We start from the raw sequence: 23,245 nt of genomic DNA on the forward strand, positions 1-23,245 counted from the left end.
AAAAAACATACCAAATGGTTGCACCAGACCCTTAGAGAGAACACCTGATTCACAAGGCCCTGGAGAGGGTATAATGAAAACTGAAATTTTTCTCCTCCTGTTTCTGCTTCTCTCTCTCTCCCTCTTTTCTCTCATCTCCCTATTTCTTTTATACCACTTATCTTTTTCTTCCTTCTATTTTTGGTCACTGACCTGTAACTCCCAGTACGAGCAGGTGGATATCATCCACAATGAGATTTTGATCAGAGAGACCTACAATGTTTCCCGAAAGAAGACAGATTTCTGTCAGAGTGCTTAATGACCCACCATAGGTTAGTGGTAAGACCCTACTCTTAAAGACACTATACACTGTTGGAACATATATGGAGTGACATGACTGGAAGTTAGAACAGAATCAGTCCCCAACCCAGTATCTGTCCAAGCAATGTCTGGTCTACCTACTTAGCATTAAACAACCTGACATGATGTTCACTAAAGTGCAATGGTGGCATACAGTCATGGTGGGAAACCAACTGCTCTTGATTTGGCTCAGTAGAACGGAACCCATAGCTGGAGCAGGGAAAGAAGTCAGAACCATATCCAAAAATGAGCCTGCTCTCCATTATCAAGCTCCCACACATCATGGGCTACAAGTGGGCCTACACCTATTAAACACTCTCTAAAAAATAATGGTTATCACATTTATTTGGTGCTAACTTTACTCTCTGTTGGAAAATCTGTTTCTTTTTTTCAAATAGATGCAGATCCTAAGGAGAGAACCACCCCATCATACCTCAAAAGGGCCTCGCTGAAACTAAGAATAAATGGGAAACATGCAAAAATGCTGTTTTCAGCTGGGCGTGGTGGCACACGCCTTTAATCCCAGCACTTGGGAGGCAGAGGTAGGAGGATCACTGTGAGTTCGAGGCCACCCTGAGACTACATAGTGAATTCCAGGTCAGCCTGAGCCAGTGTGAGACCCTACCTCAAAAAACCAAAAAAAAAAAAAAAAAAAAAAAAAAAATGCTGTTTTCTTGGTGAACCAGGAACCAGCATAATGGTGAAGGAGATAGACACAGAGAAAAATCAACCCCTACCAAACCAGATATCCAGAGACACAGAGGCTCCCAGGATCTCAACACTGAAGCAGACCTAAAATGAACCCAACATGGCTCAGGGAAATTTGCAGAAGTGGGAGTGGAAAGAATGTCAGAGCCACATGTTGGGTCATGATATGCAGAGACAGTTCCCTAAAACTGAAGGCCAATCCCACAATGCATGACCCATATACCCCAACAAGGAAGGTCCCTGTAGAGGGGAGAGGACAGGAAGGAGGCTACTAATAGTATTACCTTGACTATATTCACTGAGTACAAATAAAAAAAATTACCAAATATATGTCCATGAGACATAATCTCCTGAGAGCTGGCATACTGATTGAATTTCAAAGTCAGACCCTGCTCATTGGGCAGCTACACTTACTGCTTCCCCATAGCAAACTGGATTCATGGTTTCCCTGTCCCAGGGGAGGAAATGTCAGCAGCCATATCATGTCAAATAGCTGTTGGAAGGTCATGACGTACAACCAGCACTTACACTTACTAGATCAGAGAGCACAGCAAATGACATGGATTAGCAGTGACGTTTGGCAGTTTCTAGTATTCAGCATAGCTCAGATGAGTTTCCATAAATAAAAGTTCCTCTGTGTAGACCAAGTGACCAAATTGGACTCCTGTAGTGTCCTGAACAATCCAGTGACATGCATTCAGACAGGAAATATCACTTTCCCTGCTAACTTGACTCCCAAAGCATTAGCACACCTATGCCACTTGGTAGCCATAACAGAAGTCCTGTCTCCTGAGGAAGGGAGAGAGTTTTTTGGGAGAAGTCTACTCACCAGGATGAAAACTGTGAAGAATATGACAACAATGGCAGCTGTGATGAATAATTTCTTGCGAGGAAACACAGTGGCAGGAAGGAGAAACACCAGTGCAAAACAGATGGCACCACGAAGCCCTCCATAGGCAATGATGAACTGGTCCTTGAAGGTCAGGGGAATGGTTCTGAACCAGTTAATCACCTGAGTCAGGACAAAGACTCCTATGGACAAAAACAAACCCAGAGAAGGCAGACTGAGAGCAGAATATGGAAAGGTGCAGTTTTTCTGGGCTTTTGAAACAGGGAAGGTTCTAAAGAAAGTTCCCTGGAACTTGTCTGTTTGCTTTCATTTGATATTACTACAAGGATTTTGGACCTTTGTTATGATAGTTCCAGGACAACAAAGAAGCAGAGATTGGAGATATTCATAGAAGTAATGAGTATTTAGGGGAAGTGGAGATGATAAGAGAGGGAGAAAATGAGAGAACACAGAAGGAAAAAGAAAGGTATAGAAGAAGAGAGGCATAAGACAAAATATGAAGAGGAGAAATGAGAGACAAAAGAGCAAGAAAAGGAATATGAGGATGGCAAGGATGTGGATATCACTGAGGAAGAAAATGTGAAGCTGCAGCAGACCGGGACGTGAAGCAGTGCTCATGGTGCCAGTGTCCAGGATGTTCATTGAACCAACAAATGCTCCTTACCCAGTGCTCGCCAGATCAGACAGAAGACCAGGGTAAAGCAGACGAAGGCCCAGTTCCACTCGTGGTTTTTCCCAACAGTGGACACACCCATGAAGATGAAGATCAAGGTCTCACTGACACTACTCAGCATCTTCATGAAATACTTGATAGTAGTGTAGGACTTCTGAGACACATTTTCTTCCACATACTTATTCATAGTCATTGCACAAGCAGTGATTCTGAAACAGCAGATAGATTCTACTTAATGTGGCAAGAATGCTCAGCAGAATACGGGTCAGCTCCTAAGAGCCAGGCAATCATTCTATCCTTCTACCTGCGGCTGAGTGATACTAATGGTCAATTTCATTTTTATTGCAGTCCTTAACACTTTCTCTTTGGAATGCTTCATTAATATCCATAGTTTGAATCACTCTGCTCCATGGATCTCTCCAGTCCCTCACAGTATTCAGATCTATACTCTCAGAGGTCTATGGTCACCAGCATCATCAGCTCTCCTCTTAACAACCTTCCAAAAAACAAGTCCAAAGCAGATTGAAATTATCATCCTACAGGCCTAATTCTCTCATCTTAATCCTTCCTTATCCAAAAATCCTAAATTAGAGCTAGAGAGATGGCTCAATGTTTAAAGGTGCTTGCTTGTATAGCCTGACAAAACTTGTTCAAATCCTCATTTCTCATGTAAAGCCAAATGCACAAAGTGGAACATACATTTGGAGATCATTTGCAGTGGCAGGAGGCATTGGTATGCCCATTCCTACTCTCACTCTCTGCTTGAAAGAAAGAATAAATAAAAGAAACAAAATAAGAAGGAAGGTAGGGAAGGAAGGAAGGAAGAGAGGGAAGGAGGGAAGAAGGAAGGAAGGAGGTAGGAAGGGAGAGAATCCAATGCTATTGTCTAAAATCTTACAACTGAAAATGAATTATAGACTTCTCTTCCCTGTCAAATCACCTCATATAACTGGCCCTAGTCACTTTCAGTTCTTCATCTGGATATCTCCTGGATACACTACTTTTCTCTTTATGTCAATGCCTCAGTTCTGAATCTCATTTTCATTTGTCTGTTGTGCCTACTGGAATTTAAAATGCATTAGCTGGCTCCAAGAATTTCTAATTGAAAGAAATTACTGTGCTTGTTCATTCCAGCATTTTGACCCAAAACTTTGGGAGCACAGAGCCTTTTATATCCAGTCTAACTGTAGCTATGTTAACATGGTACATTTGAATACACTGTTCAAAGATCAAGCATACATCGGTCAGTTGGGCATGACAGGCTCTTCACACATTTTCCTCATTGAATGACTACAGTTTCCCCTCTGCACTCTCACTACCTGGCACACATCACATGCCTCTACTAGCTGTCACTGCTAAAAGTGCCCTGGTTGTTCACTTGTGCTTTGCTGGGCATATAGGTTCACTTCTGCCCATAATGTCATCCACAATCTACTCAAATACCACCTAAAAAGGGAAGGGTAGATGATCCAGGTGACAGCACAAACTAAGTCTCATCCAAAACGTCATGGTTCCTATCAAAAAGTGATGCAGAGTGAAATAGGATGAAATTACAAAGAGACATCCCATGTTCCACTGACTGATAGCCAAGCCACACACCAACTGCCAGAGATGACTGATCTGTTTTCCACATTCTCACAACTCCAGAGCCACAATGACATGGTGTGTGCTGGCCCTCTGAGCCATGAGATCCTTTTCACCTCATGATTTCTGTTGTCTTAAGGAAACCCTCCTTGTTTGAGTAGAAGGCAGGTGGAATGACGTAAACCTTAGGGTGGCTCTGAGTTAACACCCAACGGATAATCACAAGCCTTTTCCATTACAAAGAACAGACTTGTTTCTCACATCAACAACACATATATTTATTTTTGTGGCCCATATTAAAATAAAACAGACTCCATCAATGCAATGGCCATACATTTAGCCACATGTCACTTAGCAAGTGTTTCTTTTAGATTTATGAGTGAACAAAGTGCATAATTCATACAGTTTCCTAAAGAAAGAATAGCCTTAGTAAATGGGCCAATAAACTTGAGCAGCCACAAACACATGACAAAGCCTTTGAATAGCTGAGGGCTTATATAATAATAGTTGGTGTTCACAGTACCTTTCCTATTAGCCAGATACTGTGCAAACACTTTGTTTGGATTATGTCGGTTAAACCTCATAACATGTTTATGAGGCAAGTTCTATTATCATTCCCGTTTTTATAAGTGGGAGAACAAAGATGGACTCAGAATTATACAGCTAGTAAAAGGGAGTGCCAGGGTGCTACTCCAGGACATTGATTCAAAACCAGTGTTGATAAAGACCTGATCCTCACTCCTGGATGTTCTCAGGAAGTCCACAGGAGAGGGGGCTTCCACTCCCCGCTAAGAACTGCCTCCTCTATGCTCAAACTCATTTTGATTTGCTTCATATGGTTGCTGTAAGGTGATCACAACTGCAGTGACTTCAAAGTCCACATAAGCAAACACATTGAAAAATCAGAAATTCAAAATCATTCTCACTGGAATAAAATCATGATGTTGACAAAGCTATTTTTGTTCTGAAAGGTTCTGGGGAGAATCTATTCCTCTTGTTTCAATTTCTAGTGGATACTATAGTCACTGTGCTCCTCAAATCACATGCCTAACTCCAGCCCCCACCTCCCTTTCAAAAAGGATCTTTGTGATTGCATCAAGTCCACCTGAAAATCCCCACATTCAGCCCAATTTAATCTCATAGATAAAGTCCCTTTTATCCCATAAGGTGTAATATTAATAAGAACCATGAATTAGGTATAGGCACTTGGTTAGCATTTTAGAAAATCTACATCTTTCATACTTGGGGTTAATTTAGTGGTGGGAGTGTGCTGAGGATAGAACTCAGGGCTTCATGAAAGCTAGACAAGTGTTCTACCACTGACCTATATCTCTAATGGATTGTTCATTTTACTTTTTGAGCCAGGTTTCAATAAGTTGCTCAGACTTTCCTTGAACTTTCTCTGAGGCCCAATCAAGGCTTTTACATTCAATCCTCTTATCTTAGACTCCAAAGTAGCTGGGTTTAAAAGCCTGGAACAACTATCCAAGCTTGCTTGCTTTTTAAAACCAAATGATGTGAGAGAGTAAGATTTTCTAGTACAAAATAATGAGGCAAGGGACTTCTGACCAAGATGGCGACCACCTAGCTGCGCTGCAGATACCGGGGAAAGAAAGGCAAGAAATTAGGGTTATCAGGGTCTTCTTGCCACTGGGAGGGCACAGAGTAGGGAAAATCAGGGAAACATGGATCCCCCTTAGGTGGGTAGTCTACCCCCCCATACAGCCGCCACACCCTGAGCCCCAAGTGGCTGTGCTCCGATCGCGTGCCCACCAGCCCATCACGCGCCCGCCAGCCTGCTGCGCTGACACAGGGACCTCCGCCCTTGTGCTCTGATTGCGCACGCCAGTCTGCCACACTGTGCTCGGTTCGCACACCCGTGGGGGGCATCTCTGCCATGATTAGGTGGCTGCCAGACCCCCGCTGCTGTGCTCCAATCACTTGCCCACCGGCCAGCAACTGCTGTGTCTCAATCCCATGCCCACATGAGCTGCCCAGTCCCACAGCAAGGGCCACACAAGCCCACACTGAGTCACTAGTGCCAGCTCAGGTGCCATCCCCTACCTGTCCATCACCACCGATCCCCCACTTCCCTGAGGCGGGAGAGCGCAGACTGTTTGCAGGTCTCAGTGTTCCCAGCCAGAGTTTGGGCAGCTTCAGGGCTTGCTACCTCAGTCCCCTTTCAAGGTCAAAGGCAGGCAGCTTAGGTGCATTACTGGGTGAGAATTAAGGCAACTTTGGCACCCTTGTCAGGCAGTTAAATAGGCAGCTTTGGCAAGAGAGGGCAAAAACCCAGGCGCCTTGCAACTGCCCCAGGCTACCTTGGATTCTCATTGAGCTAGAGCCCAGGCTGCTCCATCCACCTACCTGCCCATACACTGACATGGGTAGACCACAGTGCAAAAGAAATAACATGAAAAATAAAATGCAAGAAAATCTAGACAGATCACCCAGTCCAACAAGGATTACATCTAACCAAAACATAGAAGAGTGTTTAGGATCAGAACATCAAGTGGAAGCTATGAGCAATGCAACCCTGACCAACCTACTGCTAGAACTGGCAGGAAAGCTACAAAGGACAGAAAATCGTGTGGATGCTACCATCACTAAACTAGAGCAATATGATAAGACACTGGAAGGAATTCAAAGAGAGCTAAGAGAGTTGATGGAGAGTGAAAAAAAAAAGAGGACCTTAAAAATCAGCTGGCCACACTAAATGAAAACATAAAGAAATGCAAGGATAATTTCCAAGAATCATCAAGAAAATCAGAAAATGAGGTGAAAAGGGAGCTGGACAGAGTGATGGAAGCGATACATAAGAAAGTAGTAGAAAATGCAAACTTAATTGAACAAGTCCAAAACTCGCTAGAGTCTCTCAAGAATAGAGTCAGCAAAGTGGAAGACAGAAACTCGGATCGGGAAGACAGGAAGGAAGAAAGAGTTCGAAAGTGCAAAATTTTCAGTAAGTTCAAAAGTTCCTGTGAACAGAACATGAGGCAAGTGTGGGATACACTTAAACATCCTAATATCAGAATCACTGGAATACCAGAAGGAGAAGAATTTCAGACAAAAGGCATGGAGAACTTATTTAACACAATAATTGACGAAAACTCCCCCGTCTCTTAAAAGAAAGGCCCATCAAGATTCAAGAAGCAAACAGAACTCCTAACCGACTAGACCAAATGAGAAACTCCCCAAGACATATTATCATTAAGACTCTAAACATTGACACCAAAGAGAAAATCCTAAAAGCAGCTAGGGAAAAACAGCACACCACTTTCAAAGGAAACCCCATTAGAATTACTTCAGACTTCTCAATGGAAACCCTGAAAGCTAGAAGGGTATGGAATGAAACTCTCCAAACTTTAAGAAGCTATGGCTTCCAACCCAAACTACTCTACCGGGCAAAAGCTCCCTTATGGTGAAAGGAAAACTTTCCATGACAAAACTCAGCTTTACAATTATATGAACACAAAACCAAACCTACAGAAAGTATTCCAGGAAATTTTCCACAGAGAAGAAACAAATAACCAAACACAAATGCCTACAAGAAGGAGATCACAACAACTAAACCCAGAGTAGACACAAAAAATTTCAAATTTCATAAAACACAAACACACCTCTACCACCACAACATGGCAGGGATCAAATCAAATCTCACAGTCATCACCCTAAATATTAATGGCCTTAATTCACCCAGCAAGAGACACAAGCTAACAGGGTGGATCAAAAAATTAGACCCCTCAATCTGCTGCCTTCAAGAAACCCACCTTACCACTAAAGACAGAAACCTCCTCAGGGTGAAAGGGTGGAAAACAATATTCCAAGCAAATGGGAATAAGAAACAAGCAGGTGTAGCTATAATAATATCTGATAAAATTGACTTCAAACCAAAAACAAAAAAGACAAAGAAGGCTACTTCCTACTTATAAAACGAACAATCCATCAAGAGGATATTATAATCATAAATCTGTATGTACCAAACACAGGGGCACCACAGTTCATAAAACAAAACCTACTTGACAATAAAACAGAAATAACCAACAACACCATCATAGCTGGGGACTTCAATACACCATTATCAGTAATAGACAGATCATCCAAACAGAAACTCAACAGGGAAGTAAGAGAGCTCAACAAAACCATAGATCACTTAGACCTAACAGACATCTACAGAACCTTCCACCCCAAATTCACAGACTACACATTCTTCTCAGCAGCCCATGGAACATTCTCTAAAATAGACAATATACTAGGTCACAAAGACAGCCTCCACATATTTAGGAAAATCGACATAATTCCCTGCATGACATCAGATCATAATGCTATATTCCTAGAAATCAACAACAAAAAAACCACAAAGAATCCCAATGCAACTAGAAACTGAATAGCACACTCTTAAACAATAAATGGATAGTGGATGAAATAAAAAATGAAATTGCAAAATTCCTGGAATTGAATGACAATGAGAACACATCATACCAAAACTTATGGGACACAATGAAGGCAGTCCTCAGGGGAAAATTCATAGCACTCAATGCCATCACAAAGAAGACAGAAAGATCCCAAATCAATAAACTAATCATCTACCTAAAGGCATGGGAAAAACAAGAAAAATCCAACCCAAAGAGCTCCAAAAGGAAAGAAATAATTAAAATCAGAGCAGAAATTTATGAATTGGAAACCAAGGAAACAATTAAGGCAATTGACAAAACAAAGAGCTGGTTCTTTGAAAAAATAAACAAGATTGACAAACCTGTGGCCAATTGGATCAAACAATAAAAGGAGAGACTCCAAATTAACAAAATTCAAAATGAAAAAGGAGAGATCACAACAGACATAAGTGAAATTTGGAGAATCATCAGGACTTATTTCAAAAACCTCTACTCCACAAAACTGGAAAATGTGAAGGAGATGGATAAATTCCTGGACGCATATCGTCTACCAAAGCTAAACTCAGAGCAGATTAATCACCTCAACGAACCCATCACACTCATGGAGATTGAAAAAGTAATAAAATACCTCCCCAAAAAGAAGAGCCCAGGATCAGATGGATTCCCAGCTGAATTTTATCAAACCTTCATGGAAGAACTCAAACCAATCTTTCTAAAACTGTGCCACACAACTGAAGAACAGGGAAAGCTACCCAACTCCTTCTATGAAGCTAGTATCACCCTAAACCTAAAACCAGGCAGAGATGCCACAAGAAAAGAAAACTACTGGCCTATTTCCCTAATGAACATAGATGCAAAGATCCTGAACAAAATACTCGCAAACCGAATCCAACAACACATCAAAAGCATTATCCACCTTGACGAAGTGGGATTTATCCCAGGCACACAAGGGTGGTTCAACATACAAAAATCTGTCAATGTAATACACCACATAAACAAGCTTAAACATAAAAACCACATGATCATTTCGATAGATGCTGAAAAGGCCTTTGACAAGATACAACATCACTTCATGATCAAAACATTGGAGAGAATTGGCATGGCCGGTTCACATCTTAACATAATAAAGGCAATATACAAAGCTCCAAAGGCCCAAATAATACTTAATGCAGAGAGACTGGAGGAATTACCATTGAGATCAGGAACAAGACAGGGATGTCCTCTCTTACCTCTGCTTTTCAATATAGTTCTGGAAGTCCTAGCTCAAGCAATAAGACAGGAGAACGAAATAAAAGGGATACAATTTGGAAAGGAAGAAGTTAAGTTAGCTCTATTCGCTGATGACATGATTGTATATGTAAGAGACCCAAGAGACTCCATCCCAAAACTCCTGAAGGTGATTAACTCCTATAGCAAAGTAGCAGGATACAAAATCAATGCACAAAAAAATTGGTAGCATTTCTGTATGCAAATGACAAAGATACAGAAAAAGAAATAAATGACATAGTCCCACTTTCAATAGCAACAAAAAAATAAAATGAAATACCTTGGAATAATGTTAACCAAGGAAGTAAAAGATCTATACAATGAAAATATAAAAACTCTCAAAAAAGAAATTGAGGAGGACTTGAAAAGATGGAAAGACCTCCTATGCTCCTAGATAGGCAGAATTAACATTGTGAAGATGACAATCCTACCAAAGGCAATATGTAGATTTAACATAATTCCAATTAAAATCCCTATACGGTTCTTCACAGAGATAGAAAAAATGATCTCAAATTTCATATGGAAAAACAGAAGGCCTTGCATATCCAAACATATCATCAGCAAAAGAAATACCTCTGGGGGCATCACCATACTTGATCTAAAGCTATACTACAAAGCCATAGTAATAAAAACAGTATGGTACTGCATAAAAACAGGAGTACAGACCAGTGGAATAGACTTGAGGACCCGGATTTTGGATCAAGCCACAATAGCTACTTGATATTCGACAATGGCCCGAACAATATATGCTGGAAAAAAGACAGCATCTTCAACAAATGGTGCTGGACAAACTGGATAACCACATGCAGGAAACTAAAACTTGATCCACACATTTCACCATGCACTACACTCAAATCCAAATGGATCAAAGAACTCAACGTAAGACCAGAAACTTGAATACTACTGTAAGAAAATTTAGGAAGTTCTTTCCATGATATGGGAATGGAAAAAGATTTCTGGAACAAAACCCCAGTGGCTCAAGTTCTTAAACAGTCACTCAACCAATTGGATCATATGAAGCTGAAGAGTTTCTTTACAGACAAGCATATAATAAGCAAAGCCAATAGAATACCCACAGAATGGGAGAAAATATTTGAAGGTTATCCAACTGATAGAGGCCTAATCTCTAGAATCTACAAAGAACTCAAAAGTCTAAACAATAAGAAGACAAATACCCCACTCACAAAATGGGGTGCAGAGTTGAACAGGCAATTCACAGAGGAAGATATACAAATGGCAAACACACACTTAAGAAAATATTCATCATCCCTAATCATCAGAGAAATGCAAATTAAAACAACTATGAGATTCCACCTTACCGCAATAAGGATAGCCAACAGCAAAAAACAAATGAAAATAAATGCTGGAGAGGATGTGGAGAAGCAAGAACACTCATTCACTGTTGGTGGGAATGCAGGATGGTTCAACCACTTTGGAAAGCAATATGGAGACTCCCGAAAATGCTGACTATAGAGATACCAACAGACCCAGTTATACCCTTACTGGGCATCTACCCTAAAACCTTCAAACCACAGGCTAGAGAGATTTGCTCAACTATGTTTGTAGCAGCTCAATTCGTAATAGCTAAAAGCAGGAATCAACCCACATGTCCATCATTAGAAGAATGGATAACAAAGATGTGGCATATCTACACAATGGAATTTTATACAGCAGTAACAAAAAACGACACAAAGGACTTTGAGGAAAAATAGTTGAACCTGGAACAAATCATTCTCAGTGAACTTACCCAATCACAGAAAAAAAATCGACACATAGTCTCATTCATCTACATCACCTAACCTGAATCTATCCAAGATACCTTTCATACCCAGCAAGCACCTCATGGACTAGACAATAGGATGGATGTGGAGGCCGGGGAGGGCATCGAAGGGTGGAAAACAGTAATCTGGACTAAAACGGCAATGGTACCATAAAATTCTACTTCCTAAAAGACAGACCATATGGCTGAACCTTCACTAGACCCTTACAGGAAACACCTGAACCACAAGACACTGGAGAGGGTAGGATCAAGACTAACCTAAATCTTCTATATCTTCCCTCCCTCCCTCTCCCCCTCTCCCCTCTCTAACTCTTGTATATTAGTTATGTTTTTCCTCAATTTCTTAGTGGGCACTGACCTATAACCCCCACTTCCAGCTTGGGGCTACCATCCACAATGAGCTTTTGATCAGAGAAACCTACAAGGTTTCCCAAAACAATGACAGACTTCTGTCAGAGTACTTGATGACCCACCAAAGACCCTATTGCTGAAGACTCCATACGCAGCTGAAACGTAAAATGGAATGGCATGGCTGGAAGCCAGTAGAGAGTCAGTCCCCAGACAGTCAGTGTGTCTAGTGCCAGAAGGTGCTACATGGGCAACTGGGGGAAATGACCAATATCTGTCCAAGCAACTCATTGTCTAACCTAATTAGCAACAAATAACCTGATGTGATGCCCACACAAGTTTAATAGTGGCACACAGCCATGGTGGGGAACCAACTGCTCTTGATTTGGCTAACTGATTCCCTCAGTGGTAAGAGTCCCATAGCTGGAGCTGGGAAACAAGTCAGAACCATACCCAAACATAAGCCCACTCTCCAATATCAAGCTACCATCAATCACTGGGTACAAGAGGGCCTACACCTAAACAAACTCTCTATCAAAAAAGTAATTGTTATCTCAATTTTCCGGGTGCTAACTTACTCTCTGTTAGAGAATCAGCTTCTCTTTTTCAGATAGATGCAGATCCTAAGGAGAGAGCTGCCCCAACATACCTCAAAAGGGCCCCGACAGAAACTAAGGACAATTGGCGAAACAAGCAAAGGTGATGTTTTCCTGATGAACCAGATACCAGCACATGGGGGAAGGAGACCAACACAGAGAAAAATCAATGCCTACCAAATCAGAGAGCCAGAGCCTCAGAGGTCCCCAACACTTCAGCACTGAAGCAGACCAAAAATGAACCCAACATGGCTCAGGGAAATTTTGCGGAAGAGGGGGCGGAAAGAATGTCAGAGTCACATGTTGGGTCATGATATGCAGAGACATTGATCATACCAATAACTGTGGGCTAACTCCACAATGCACGACCCATTTACATCAACAAGGAGGGTCCAATGGGAGGGGGTAGATCATGGATGAGCCTAAACAATGGCACCAAACTGCCTGTATTTGCTGAAAGAAAACTAATAAATTAAATTTTTAAAAAGAAAAGATAAATAAAATAACCTTTGGAAAATTAATAACAAAAAATAATGAGGTAAAACCATATTAAGATGATTAAAAATAGGAATAGCAACATGTTTGTAAGGAAAAGAAATGCAAGAACTAATTAGCCTTTCTTAAAAGTTTGGAGTAGAAAAATTGCCATTGATATAATTACAACGGCTATTTGACTTCTTGGAATTTTCTAATCTCAAGTAAAGGATGCATCAAATGCAAGGAAGTGTTTAAACTTTTAGAAGATGAAAAACAATCAATACAAAATACCTATTACCCATTCTTTCCAGTCACTTTCCCTATTAAAATAAAATGCCATCAGCTGTAGAGTTTAAATCCTCACTTCTTCATACTCATCCTATTTCTCTGTCTCCTTGGTATTGGCAATTTTCACTTATCATCTAAAAATATTAAACGTTTGTGAGTTATACTAGATATTTTTCTCTGAACTCATGTTTACATCATTCCTTGGTCAATAAGTAAATAATTCAGATAAGAAGTAATATTTAATTCACTATGGAAAACTATTTAACAGTGATGTTTATTCAGAAACTACTGAAAATGTAACATTGGCATAGGACCAAGGAATGAATAAATTTCTACTGCTTTGTACCATACATATGACTCCAGATGAGATGCGCATGCTGGCCAGATCCATTACTGAACCTGAACACAACTTCCATGCCAGTATCACTGCACTTTCTTGTGAAACTAACACACTGCAAGACTGGCATGCAGAAACATAGCATTCAGGAAGTGTGTACACATTTATATCGCTGATGCATGCATGTGAGGGGTTTGGGACATATGTTGCAGATATTCTTGCTGTGATATGCCATGTAAACCTGATGCACATGGCCATTCAAGCAGAAGTGTTCCCACTGGCACATGCTATCTGTTATTATAGCATTCTGTGACTAGAAGGAATTTGAAACACTGAAATATCACAAGAACACAAAACCCCAAAATGAGCTAGTCTCCATAGGGGGGAATAGGCCAAACAGTGTCATGGGAACAGAGGAGAAAAATCCCTTTCTCAGAACTTCTGGCTAGTCATATTCTAGAGCTGATAGTTATCACCATTTCTATAAATTTGATTGCCTTTAAATTTTTCTAGAAAAATTACAGTACACTAACAGAGTTGTCAAATGGTGTGCTAGTACTTAACTCTCCTAGTCCTTTTGGGAGAATGTGGGTAAATGTATATTTGGTGCCCTGATAATATCCACACCAAGATAATAGCCTAAATAGACTTTTACATCTTAAATATTCTACTTGAATTCTCTAATGTTCTTCAAAATAGTGGCCATAACCATTTCCAGTATGATCTTACTTTTATGAGCTAATGCCATTGAATTACTCTCCTTTTTTCTTTCTCTCTCCATTAGTTCATGAAATCATGAACTGCAATTTAACATCAACCAGTATTTCTGATAGTCTACTTGGGAGAAATTCTGATTTGAGTTCTAGGAAGATGAAAGCAAGTATTACATAGCTTCAGCCTGCAATAGTTTGTAGTCTATGGGAAGAAACAGACATAAAGACACCAGTGTCATACAACACTATAGGTATTGGATATGGGAAGTATAAAGGATGTGTTAGAAGTGTGGGAAAGAAAATTGTCACTTCCACTGGGAGAAGGTATGTTTGTGCAAATATTCACCTATAAGGAATAGTCCACAAAGAAAGAAAGAGAAGAGGGAAGTGCAGTTGTCCCCAGTATCCGCAGGAATATGTGTCGAGTAGTCCCTGTAGACACCAGAATATGAGGATACTGAAATTCCTTATATAAAATGAAAGTATTTTAAAACAGAACCTAACCACACATCCCTGTACATTTTAAACTGCCTCTAGATAATTCATAATGCCTCATACTAGGTAAATATTATTACATTTCATCTCAATATGAAATAATGACAGGAAAAATCATACATGTTTAGTACAGATGAAATTTTATTTTCCAAATATTTTTGATATGTGATTTAGTTGAATCCATACATAAGAAACTCACAGGTACATGAATAACTGCAGTTCAAGATAAGAAGGTGGACATACATAAAGGCTCAAAAGAAATAAAGAGGTTGATCAGTAAAGAAAACTGCTGAATGATTCTGTTAGCTGGAAAAGAGAGGGATGAAAATACCAAGAGAAGATATAAGAAAGTAGGGATCAGAAAATTATGACTAAACCTCTGAGCTTCAGTGTTACTCCACAGGATAGAAACAAAAATGAGGTATTATATGTTGGGATGTATCTCATCTATCAATTTTTATCTCTTCTGAACCCAACTGGAAGCTTCATTAGGAAAAGAGAAAAGTGTCTCCCTACTTGGCATATTGTCTGACATGTGATTAATATATCCACTCAGTTACTATGGGGGTGTACTATTCAAAGGATCTGAGCAGATGTGAGCATACTTGCATTTTAGAAGGAAAGCTCTGAAGGTATTCCATACATGTGGGTGATAAATAAGAAGACACAGTTTTAAAGAATGAAAATATTTTTTTCCTCCAATAGTTTGTCATTTTATTTTCAAAAGGCAACATAGCACCTGACCTACATATCATACAAAAAAATTTCCATGTTTTAACAGGTGTTGGGTTCCATTCTGTGGGACCACATGGAGGCCAGACTTATATAGAATTCACTGACATATACTGTTTTGTTATTTTCTTACCCTACTTTAACATTAATGGATGGTGAATACAATCAATTTAGAGATGTAGAAGCAAAATCCCGGTAGTTAGTGGATTTTGCATTCACTGTGAACTGAAGTTTTCTACATCTTTGTATCACTCAAAATACAGCACAGGCAAAAATCAGGCCACCTAATACTACCTCCACGAAGCCTTAGGGAGAAAATACACTTTCTACTTAAATTATCTGTCATTTAACTATATTCCAAATAAAAATCCAACAAAAACATTTTTCTACAGTACTCCACGACTACAAGATAGTATCCAATGCAGCCTGCTTTCTATAGATTTTACTCTAGTTCTTTAAAAATATAGTTTTCAGAGTGTGGGCTACTGTTAATCCCTGCTTAGTATGGCTTGTGCCTGTATTGGTACCAAGTTCAGTCAATCATGTTGGGTGAGTTTTGAATAATGAAAGTCAAAATGTTTCAGTCAGATGGCTATGATCTTCAGAACCATAGAGCCCAAGGATCAGTACTGAAAGAAAAAAGTAAAGGCAGATTTCTGACCATAAAATATTTATTCTGCATTATGCATATATGTATGCACAAATAATGTGCTTGCTATATTACATGTTATGAAGAAAATATATTTACACATATGCTGTATATTTTGAAGATAAAATTTCCAGGATATGTGTATGCAGATATATTTTCTGTACATACCTATACAAGATGTACTTGTTATTTCAGTTTAGAAATACAAATGCTTTTTAAAAAATAAACAGTTTTAAATTTTCTAATTTCTATTCTGCATTAAAATTTAGAAGATGATTCCTAGAATGCAAACTGTTTTAGAATATGTTAGATGATAGATTAATAAAAAAATTCATTTGTTCCCATTCCAACTCTTTACATGGGTTTTTAAAAGTACGGAAAATTATAGGCAAATATAACCCCAGAGTAACTGTATATTCCCTGTTAAAACTTTGCTAAATATGAAGGCATATTCAATGCCAAAAATCAGCAACAATGGAGACCAATTAAGAAGCATTCTCTGTATTGATTAAAGCCAGGTCTATGGTCACTCAGGGTGTGCTGCATGCTCTCAGAATAAAGAACTCACTCAAGTGAGCTAAATTAATCATTCCAGAGCATGAACCTACTATATGGTGAATTGCCTCTTCCAGAAAACCTAATAACCAGGAGACAGTGAGTTTCACATAAGAGAAAATGCAAATAATAACTGTTTTCAAAGGAGAACCCAAGAAAAAAACTGAACATTCCTTCCTAAAATATCAAAAATAGAATTAATCCTAACTATCATAAATGCTGGGTTGCTTATGTAGGCTTGTCCATGGCATAGAATCTTCACTTTTTCTTCTTTTCTCCTTTATAAATGCTTTCAATTCAACCAATGTTTATATATAACTCATTACGCCAAAAGCAGTCAGAACTTCATGCAGAAAGATCACACAAAAGAATCAGTAGTAATTTCCAAAGTGTCATAAAGCGTAAGGCAACACAGGGCCCACGGAGTCTACTGACTCTAGCTGTAAAGAGTTGAGGAAGTCTTCCAAGAGCCTGGAAGATATGATGTAAGTTTTCACAATGGAATCAAAGTTATCCAGGAGAAGGACTCCAAACAGGTGTGTTGGAGGAAGACCACAGGTGGGACATGTGTAGGGAATCCCACTGTATCATTAAAGTAGCACTGGCATGCTAAGCAATAATGTAAAAAATTATGGGAAGCATTATACTCATCCATTATCTATAAAAGAGAAACAAAACAAGGTCATTTCTTTGTCTAAAGTACCTAATGTCTCCCTGCTGCTTACATAGCACAGGTCAAAGGCTGCTTTACTACCCTTCCTATAATTCAGTTCCTTGGAAGCAGCAGAGTGTTTTACCCTGGAGGCTTTCATTACACTTCACTGCCTTTGCAGAATGTTCATTTTTTTTTTTTATTAGGGAGACTTTATCAGACATCATTTCAACCCTATAAATATGTATTTGTATTCTTTGATAACTTGTACTCATCATACAGAACTACACGTCACATGATCCTCTCAGATCCAATAAGTTATCCTCTGAACCTTGGGAAATTGTATTTTGCAGGAACTGCCCAGGTATATCTCACTGACTTTCCAGTGACCAAGCTGCAGCTACATAAAGCAATTGATAAGGCCGATTTTCATACCAGCATGCTAATTTTATTTTATTTTTAACTATTTCTTATGTGTATATCATGTATCTTGATCTTATTCACATCCATTAGCCTCTCACCCCCTCCAATGAACACTAAAGGTCTTCTTCCTAACTAACCCCATCCCAACTTTCATACCTCTGATTTCTAAGCTTTGGAAGTTGCTAATAGTCACACAAAAGAAGTCTATGTTGACAGAGAGGTGGTTTGGTGTACATGGAGTGCTTGGCAGGAACTGATTTGTTCACATAATTCAGTAAGCTTCCATTTCTTCAGTTTAATATGGTTTGATTCCACTCCCTTCATTAATACAGCTTTTGTCTACAGTTTGAGCTGGGCTCCTCACTACAATGACTCAAGTTACCACAAATAACTAAGGATTAACTGCGAGGATTAACACATGGAAAGCCTGACTTGGGAAGACTGAAAAAGTCAGAACGTGTGTGACTAAGGTAACGGGACAGTAGTGGCAGAAAGAACAGAACGAGCACAGCACACTAACCAGAGGGCTTCAGCATCAGAGGAACCACTCAGCAAGTCCTCAGTCTCCCAAGCATGCCTTCCCACTGCACATAAACCCTACTAAGGCATAAGTGGAGGTCTTTGAAATCAAGGAGAAGGAATCACCTTCAGATACCTAACAGGTCATGGTAAGTACAAGCCTTGAGACTCAGTCAAGACAGTCTGGAGTCTGTCAACAAAATACCTGAGATAAACAACCTAAAAGGAAGAAATATTTGGGTTCACAGTTTCATTCCATGGTTGCTTGGCCCTGTTGTTTCTGGCTTATGATGATGGTGTATGGCTGACAGGCCATTCACCTCATGGCAGCTGAAAAGGAGAAAATGGGAAGCAAAGAGGGAGGGAGGGAAAAGATAGAGAGAGAAAGACCCCAATGGCTCCTTCCAGTGCACCCCTTCAATGATGTAACTTCCTTCTGCTCTAGGACCTATCTTGCTAAGAGTTCCCCACTTCCCATAGGCTGACAACTAAGCTTTTAGCCTATAATTAGACTATAGGTTTGGGAAGGACATTTAAAATCACAACTATGTCACCTTCATGTTTGAACTCCTTTCTCTAACCTTGTCATAAAAGGGATAGAAAACTGACATAAACCATGAATCCAAACATGCCATTTTTAGAAGTCTACTTCAGTACATGTTTTCTGGAAAAAATATATTCTTTGAAAAGAAAAAAAGTATTTCTTAGCAACAATGTAATCAGTTTAATTTATGGTTCACTGCTTTGTCTTACATTTTGGACTGCATGCTAACAGAATATAATATTATGTTCTATAATATTCTTGAAATATATGTTAGCCAGTAAGGACATCATTTTTTTTTTTGTTTTGTTTTGTTTTGTTTTGTTTTATGAGGCAGGGTCTCACACTAGCTCAGGCTGACCTGGAATTCACTCTGTAGTTCCAGGGTGGCCTTGAACTCATGGCAATCCTCCTACCTCTGCCTCCCAAGTGCTGGGATTAAAGGTGTGCACTACCACGCCCAGCTAAATTTCTTTTTTTAATGAATGTGAATAACAGTCAAAAAACTGTCCCAAAACCAAGATGGTTGGTGGCAGCATTATCCAGTTTCATAAAAATCTCTATTCTAGCCCTGGCGCTCCCATTCTCTCTCTCTCTCCCTCTGTCTTTCTCTCTGTGTCTGTCGCTCTCAAATAAATAAATAAATAAATAAATAGATAAATAAATAATTTTAAAAAAATCTCTATTCTTAAAATAGTCCCAGGAGAACCAGTTCTTCTTCAAGAGAAAAATATTAAAACTTTGTGTTAACTCAGTAGACAACCACCATTTTCCCTCTGAGTAATTCCTATCCCTGCTCCAACATCTACCCTGTAATTGATACTAGAAGAGACCAGTAGTATGACCAGAAAAAAATAAAGTTCTTCATTTTAGACTAATATCATGGAAATATAAGGTACTGCTTTTCATTAGCCAAACATGATACTAATTGTATTTACTATCCAATCTATCAATATATTCTAGAAAATTTACTCTCATGTTTATGTGTTAAAGTTATTATTGCCTTCATATAATCTGACTGATAAATAAAAGAATCCAAATCATGTCAGGAGATGGGGAAAAAGAAATCTTGAGCATTAAAGTCTGTCACTGATTATCTTCAACAAAGGGATGTATACTTTTATTTAGAGTTTGGGGTATAAAGACCTAGAGTATTATGTAGAAATATATATAGGCTCTACTGATATATTTCAACCCACCTATGGAATACAGTTGAAAATACTGACTTTATTTATTTTTTTCAAGGTGGGGTCTCACTCGAGACCAGGCTGATCTTGAATTCACTATGTAATCTCAGGGTGGCCTTGAGCACACAGCAATTCTCCTACCTTTGACTCCCAACTTCTGGGATTAAAGGCATGCACCACCACACCCAGCTATTGTTTTGTTTTTTGATAAGGATCATACTAAGTAACCAAGGCTGGCCTAGAATTTACTATATAGATGAGAAAGGATTCATACTGACATTGTTCCTTTTTCTGACTTACTCTCTCCTGAGTGCTGGGAGTACATAATGTGCTGTTAAGCCAAGATGAAAATGTCTTTGATACTTTTTTACTTCTAAGATGAGGAAGCAACATGCACACACACAAGCGCACACGTGTACACACACACAAACACACACATACACACACATCCCAGTCTAGGAAGTTGGTTTCATTTGCTCATTTCTCTTTTTTTCTTTTCTGTTTTTTTTTTTTTTTTTGTTTTGTTTTTGTTTTTTTGAGATTTTTGAGATCTCACTCTAGTCCAGGCTGACCTAGAATTCACTATGTAGTCTTAAGCTGGCCTTGAATGCACAGTGGTCCTCCTACCTTGGCCTCCCAAGTGCTGGGACTTAAGGCATGCCCCAATATGCCAGTGCATTTGTTCATTCCTATAGGAGTCACTTCATCTCAGGGAGAGTTACATGCCTCAGCTAAGCATTAGAGAACTGCAGACAGTGATATGGCTTAGTGGTAGAAAACTTACTAGCATGCTTGAGAGCTGAGTTTTATACTTAGTAATGCAGGGTCAGGATACATATAGACTTTGGGTAATGTGTTGTCCTTTACACAAGGTAACTTTAAATTATCACAACTCACCTCAAAAGAAGCTCCCCCCCGCCTTACCTTCAGTTTCTCCATCCTTATTTCCATTCCAAGATGCCTTATCCTCAAAACATGTTCTTTTTTTATTTATTTATTTTTTATTTTTCAAGGTAGGGTCTCATTCTGGTCCAAGCTGCCCTGGAATTCACTATGTAATCTCAGGGTGGCCTTGAACTCATGGCAATCCTCCTACTTCTACCTCCTGAGTACTGGGATTAAAGGCATGCACCACCACACTCAGCAAAAACATGTTCTTTATAAAGAACACCATTGCCATCAATAGAGGCAATGCTATACTGCTTTTCCCTACTATTATGGGTGGTTCCTTTTATTATGTATTTATTAATGTATGTGTGTGCATGACAGGGTTTCTTGCCCCTGCAAGTGAGTGGGCATGCCAGGGTCTCCTGTACCTGCAAACAATTTCCAGACACTTGGACCACTTTTTGTGCCCAGCTTTATGTGTGTGGCTAGAAAATTTAGCCCAAGACGGTAGGTTTTCTTCGCAAGTGTCTCTGACCCATGAGCAATCTCCCCACCCCACCCCCGCTCTGTTTTTGCTTTAATTCTCTACTTGCAATTCTTTACCTTCCAAAGCTCTTTTTGAAAGTCAAGAATCTTCGTGTGGCTGAAAATATTTTCTAACCACCGCTGTGTACAGTGTGCTAGCATGCTCTATGTTGCCATCTGTTCCTTAGGGCTTGGCATCTTTTAGAGTATCAGAAAGTGACCTAGTCATTACGACACCCGTGGCACATAAAGGGGAGGACTCTGCACCCATGAATCTTGAAGTAACGCACTCCTAAATGCTGTTCAGCACGTAGAAGAGAAGAGAGGCGAGGAACCATGGCTTATATTTATTCTCCTGAGTATATGGCCCTTGCTAAGTGTGTATATTAGCAGCACAAGCTTGGTTCACTCACAACTTCATAATTTCACTCCTCTCCCTTCAAGGCTGATGCAAGTGGACAGGTTATCAGTCATGCTCCCATCAGTCATTTGCTCCTAAAAATAAAGGACCTTAAATTCCTTTAAGATGTCCTTGTAAGATGCTGGTTCCCATCTGCTTAATCGTTCTGCCTTATTGAATAAATGTCATTTCTTGCCCCAACAACCTATACTTACTTTTCTAGGCTCTTGGCCCTTTCTGAGGTATGACAACAGAGCTCCACACAAAACTCCAATATAGCAAACAAAAGTAAGCCTTTCTATTTCCCTCTTGCTATTTCTCTCAATGTCTAAAACAAATGGCAATCATCAACTCTACCAAGGAAAGCAGGAAGAGGATAGAAGGGGACCCTTACACCTCAGCAGTAACTACTGTGTCCCAGAAGCATACCTGCTTCTAGACTATTATCCTGAGCCAATCATGCTGGTAATTCCTAAGAAATTCTCATTCTAAAAATTTATTTGAAATAATTTCTTTCTTTCCTTTTCTTTCTTTATTTTCCATACATACCATTTACTTTCTCCTTGCTTGGACAAAATACCTATCCAGGAGCAGCTTATGGAGTTACATCATAGTGGGGAAAACATAGCAGGCCCATATAGCCAAGGAAGTAGTGGGGTTCAGGTGGGTTATATTACTCCAAAGCCCATTCCCAGGGACACATGTTCTCCATCAAGGATCTACACCCCACCCCCACCAAAGCTCCATCAGCTGGGGACTAAATAGGAGTCTTAATCACAAGCACTTGAGGCTATGGGGAACATTTAACTTTCAAACCACCCCACCATGTTTTTACTTATTTGTCTGTATGATTTTTTTTCCCCCCATTTTTTCCTTATAGGGACTACACTGGCTCAGTCACTAAAGATCTAAGGAGTGGGTATAAAAACCCACTGAGTCAGTCTGCAGCAAGGTTTTTACCCTTCAGGCCTCTTTATACACATTCATAAATGATACTGAAATGTAGTATCTCCTACTTTTTATAATGCTGCCAGATTAATTGAGAGAACAGATGAAAAATATTTAGTACTTTCAGACAAGAAAAACAAAGGGAGAAGGGAAAGGAGTGAAATTATGAAGTTGTGAGTGAAACAAGCTTGTGCTGTTAATATGCACACTTAGCAAGGGCCATATACTCAGGAGAATAAATCCATCAGAACAAAACTAAGCAATACTGACCACCAACTCTCTTACCTGAATAAATTGACCACTTTTGAAAACTCCTAGGGGGGCTATCAAAGAGGATCCACCCTCTTTTAGTGGGCGATAAGCTGCGGTGGAGGCCAA

General features: G+C 39.6%; 1 protein-coding gene across 1 annotated transcript in view; it reads right to left on the bottom strand.

Annotated features, from left to right (window-relative positions):
• Nucleotides 1–23,245, bottom strand: part of Slc9a2 (solute carrier family 9 member A2) — a 108,461-nt gene that overhangs the window by 33,945 nt on the left and 51,271 nt on the right. The window contains exons 4-5 of the mRNA XM_004651784.2: nucleotides 2,562–2,779; nucleotides 1,877–2,079 (exon numbers count right to left, since the gene is read on the bottom strand). Coding sequence (XP_004651841.1) covers nucleotides 1,877–2,079; nucleotides 2,562–2,779 — 421 coding nt within the window. The remainder of the gene's footprint in view (nucleotides 1–1,876; nucleotides 2,080–2,561; nucleotides 2,780–23,245) is intronic.

The sequence above is a fragment of the Jaculus jaculus genome, chromosome 4, assembly GCF_020740685.1.
Source record: "Jaculus jaculus isolate mJacJac1 chromosome 4, mJacJac1.mat.Y.cur, whole genome shotgun sequence".
Classification (NCBI taxonomy): Eukaryota; Metazoa; Chordata; class Mammalia; order Rodentia; family Dipodidae; genus Jaculus; species Jaculus jaculus.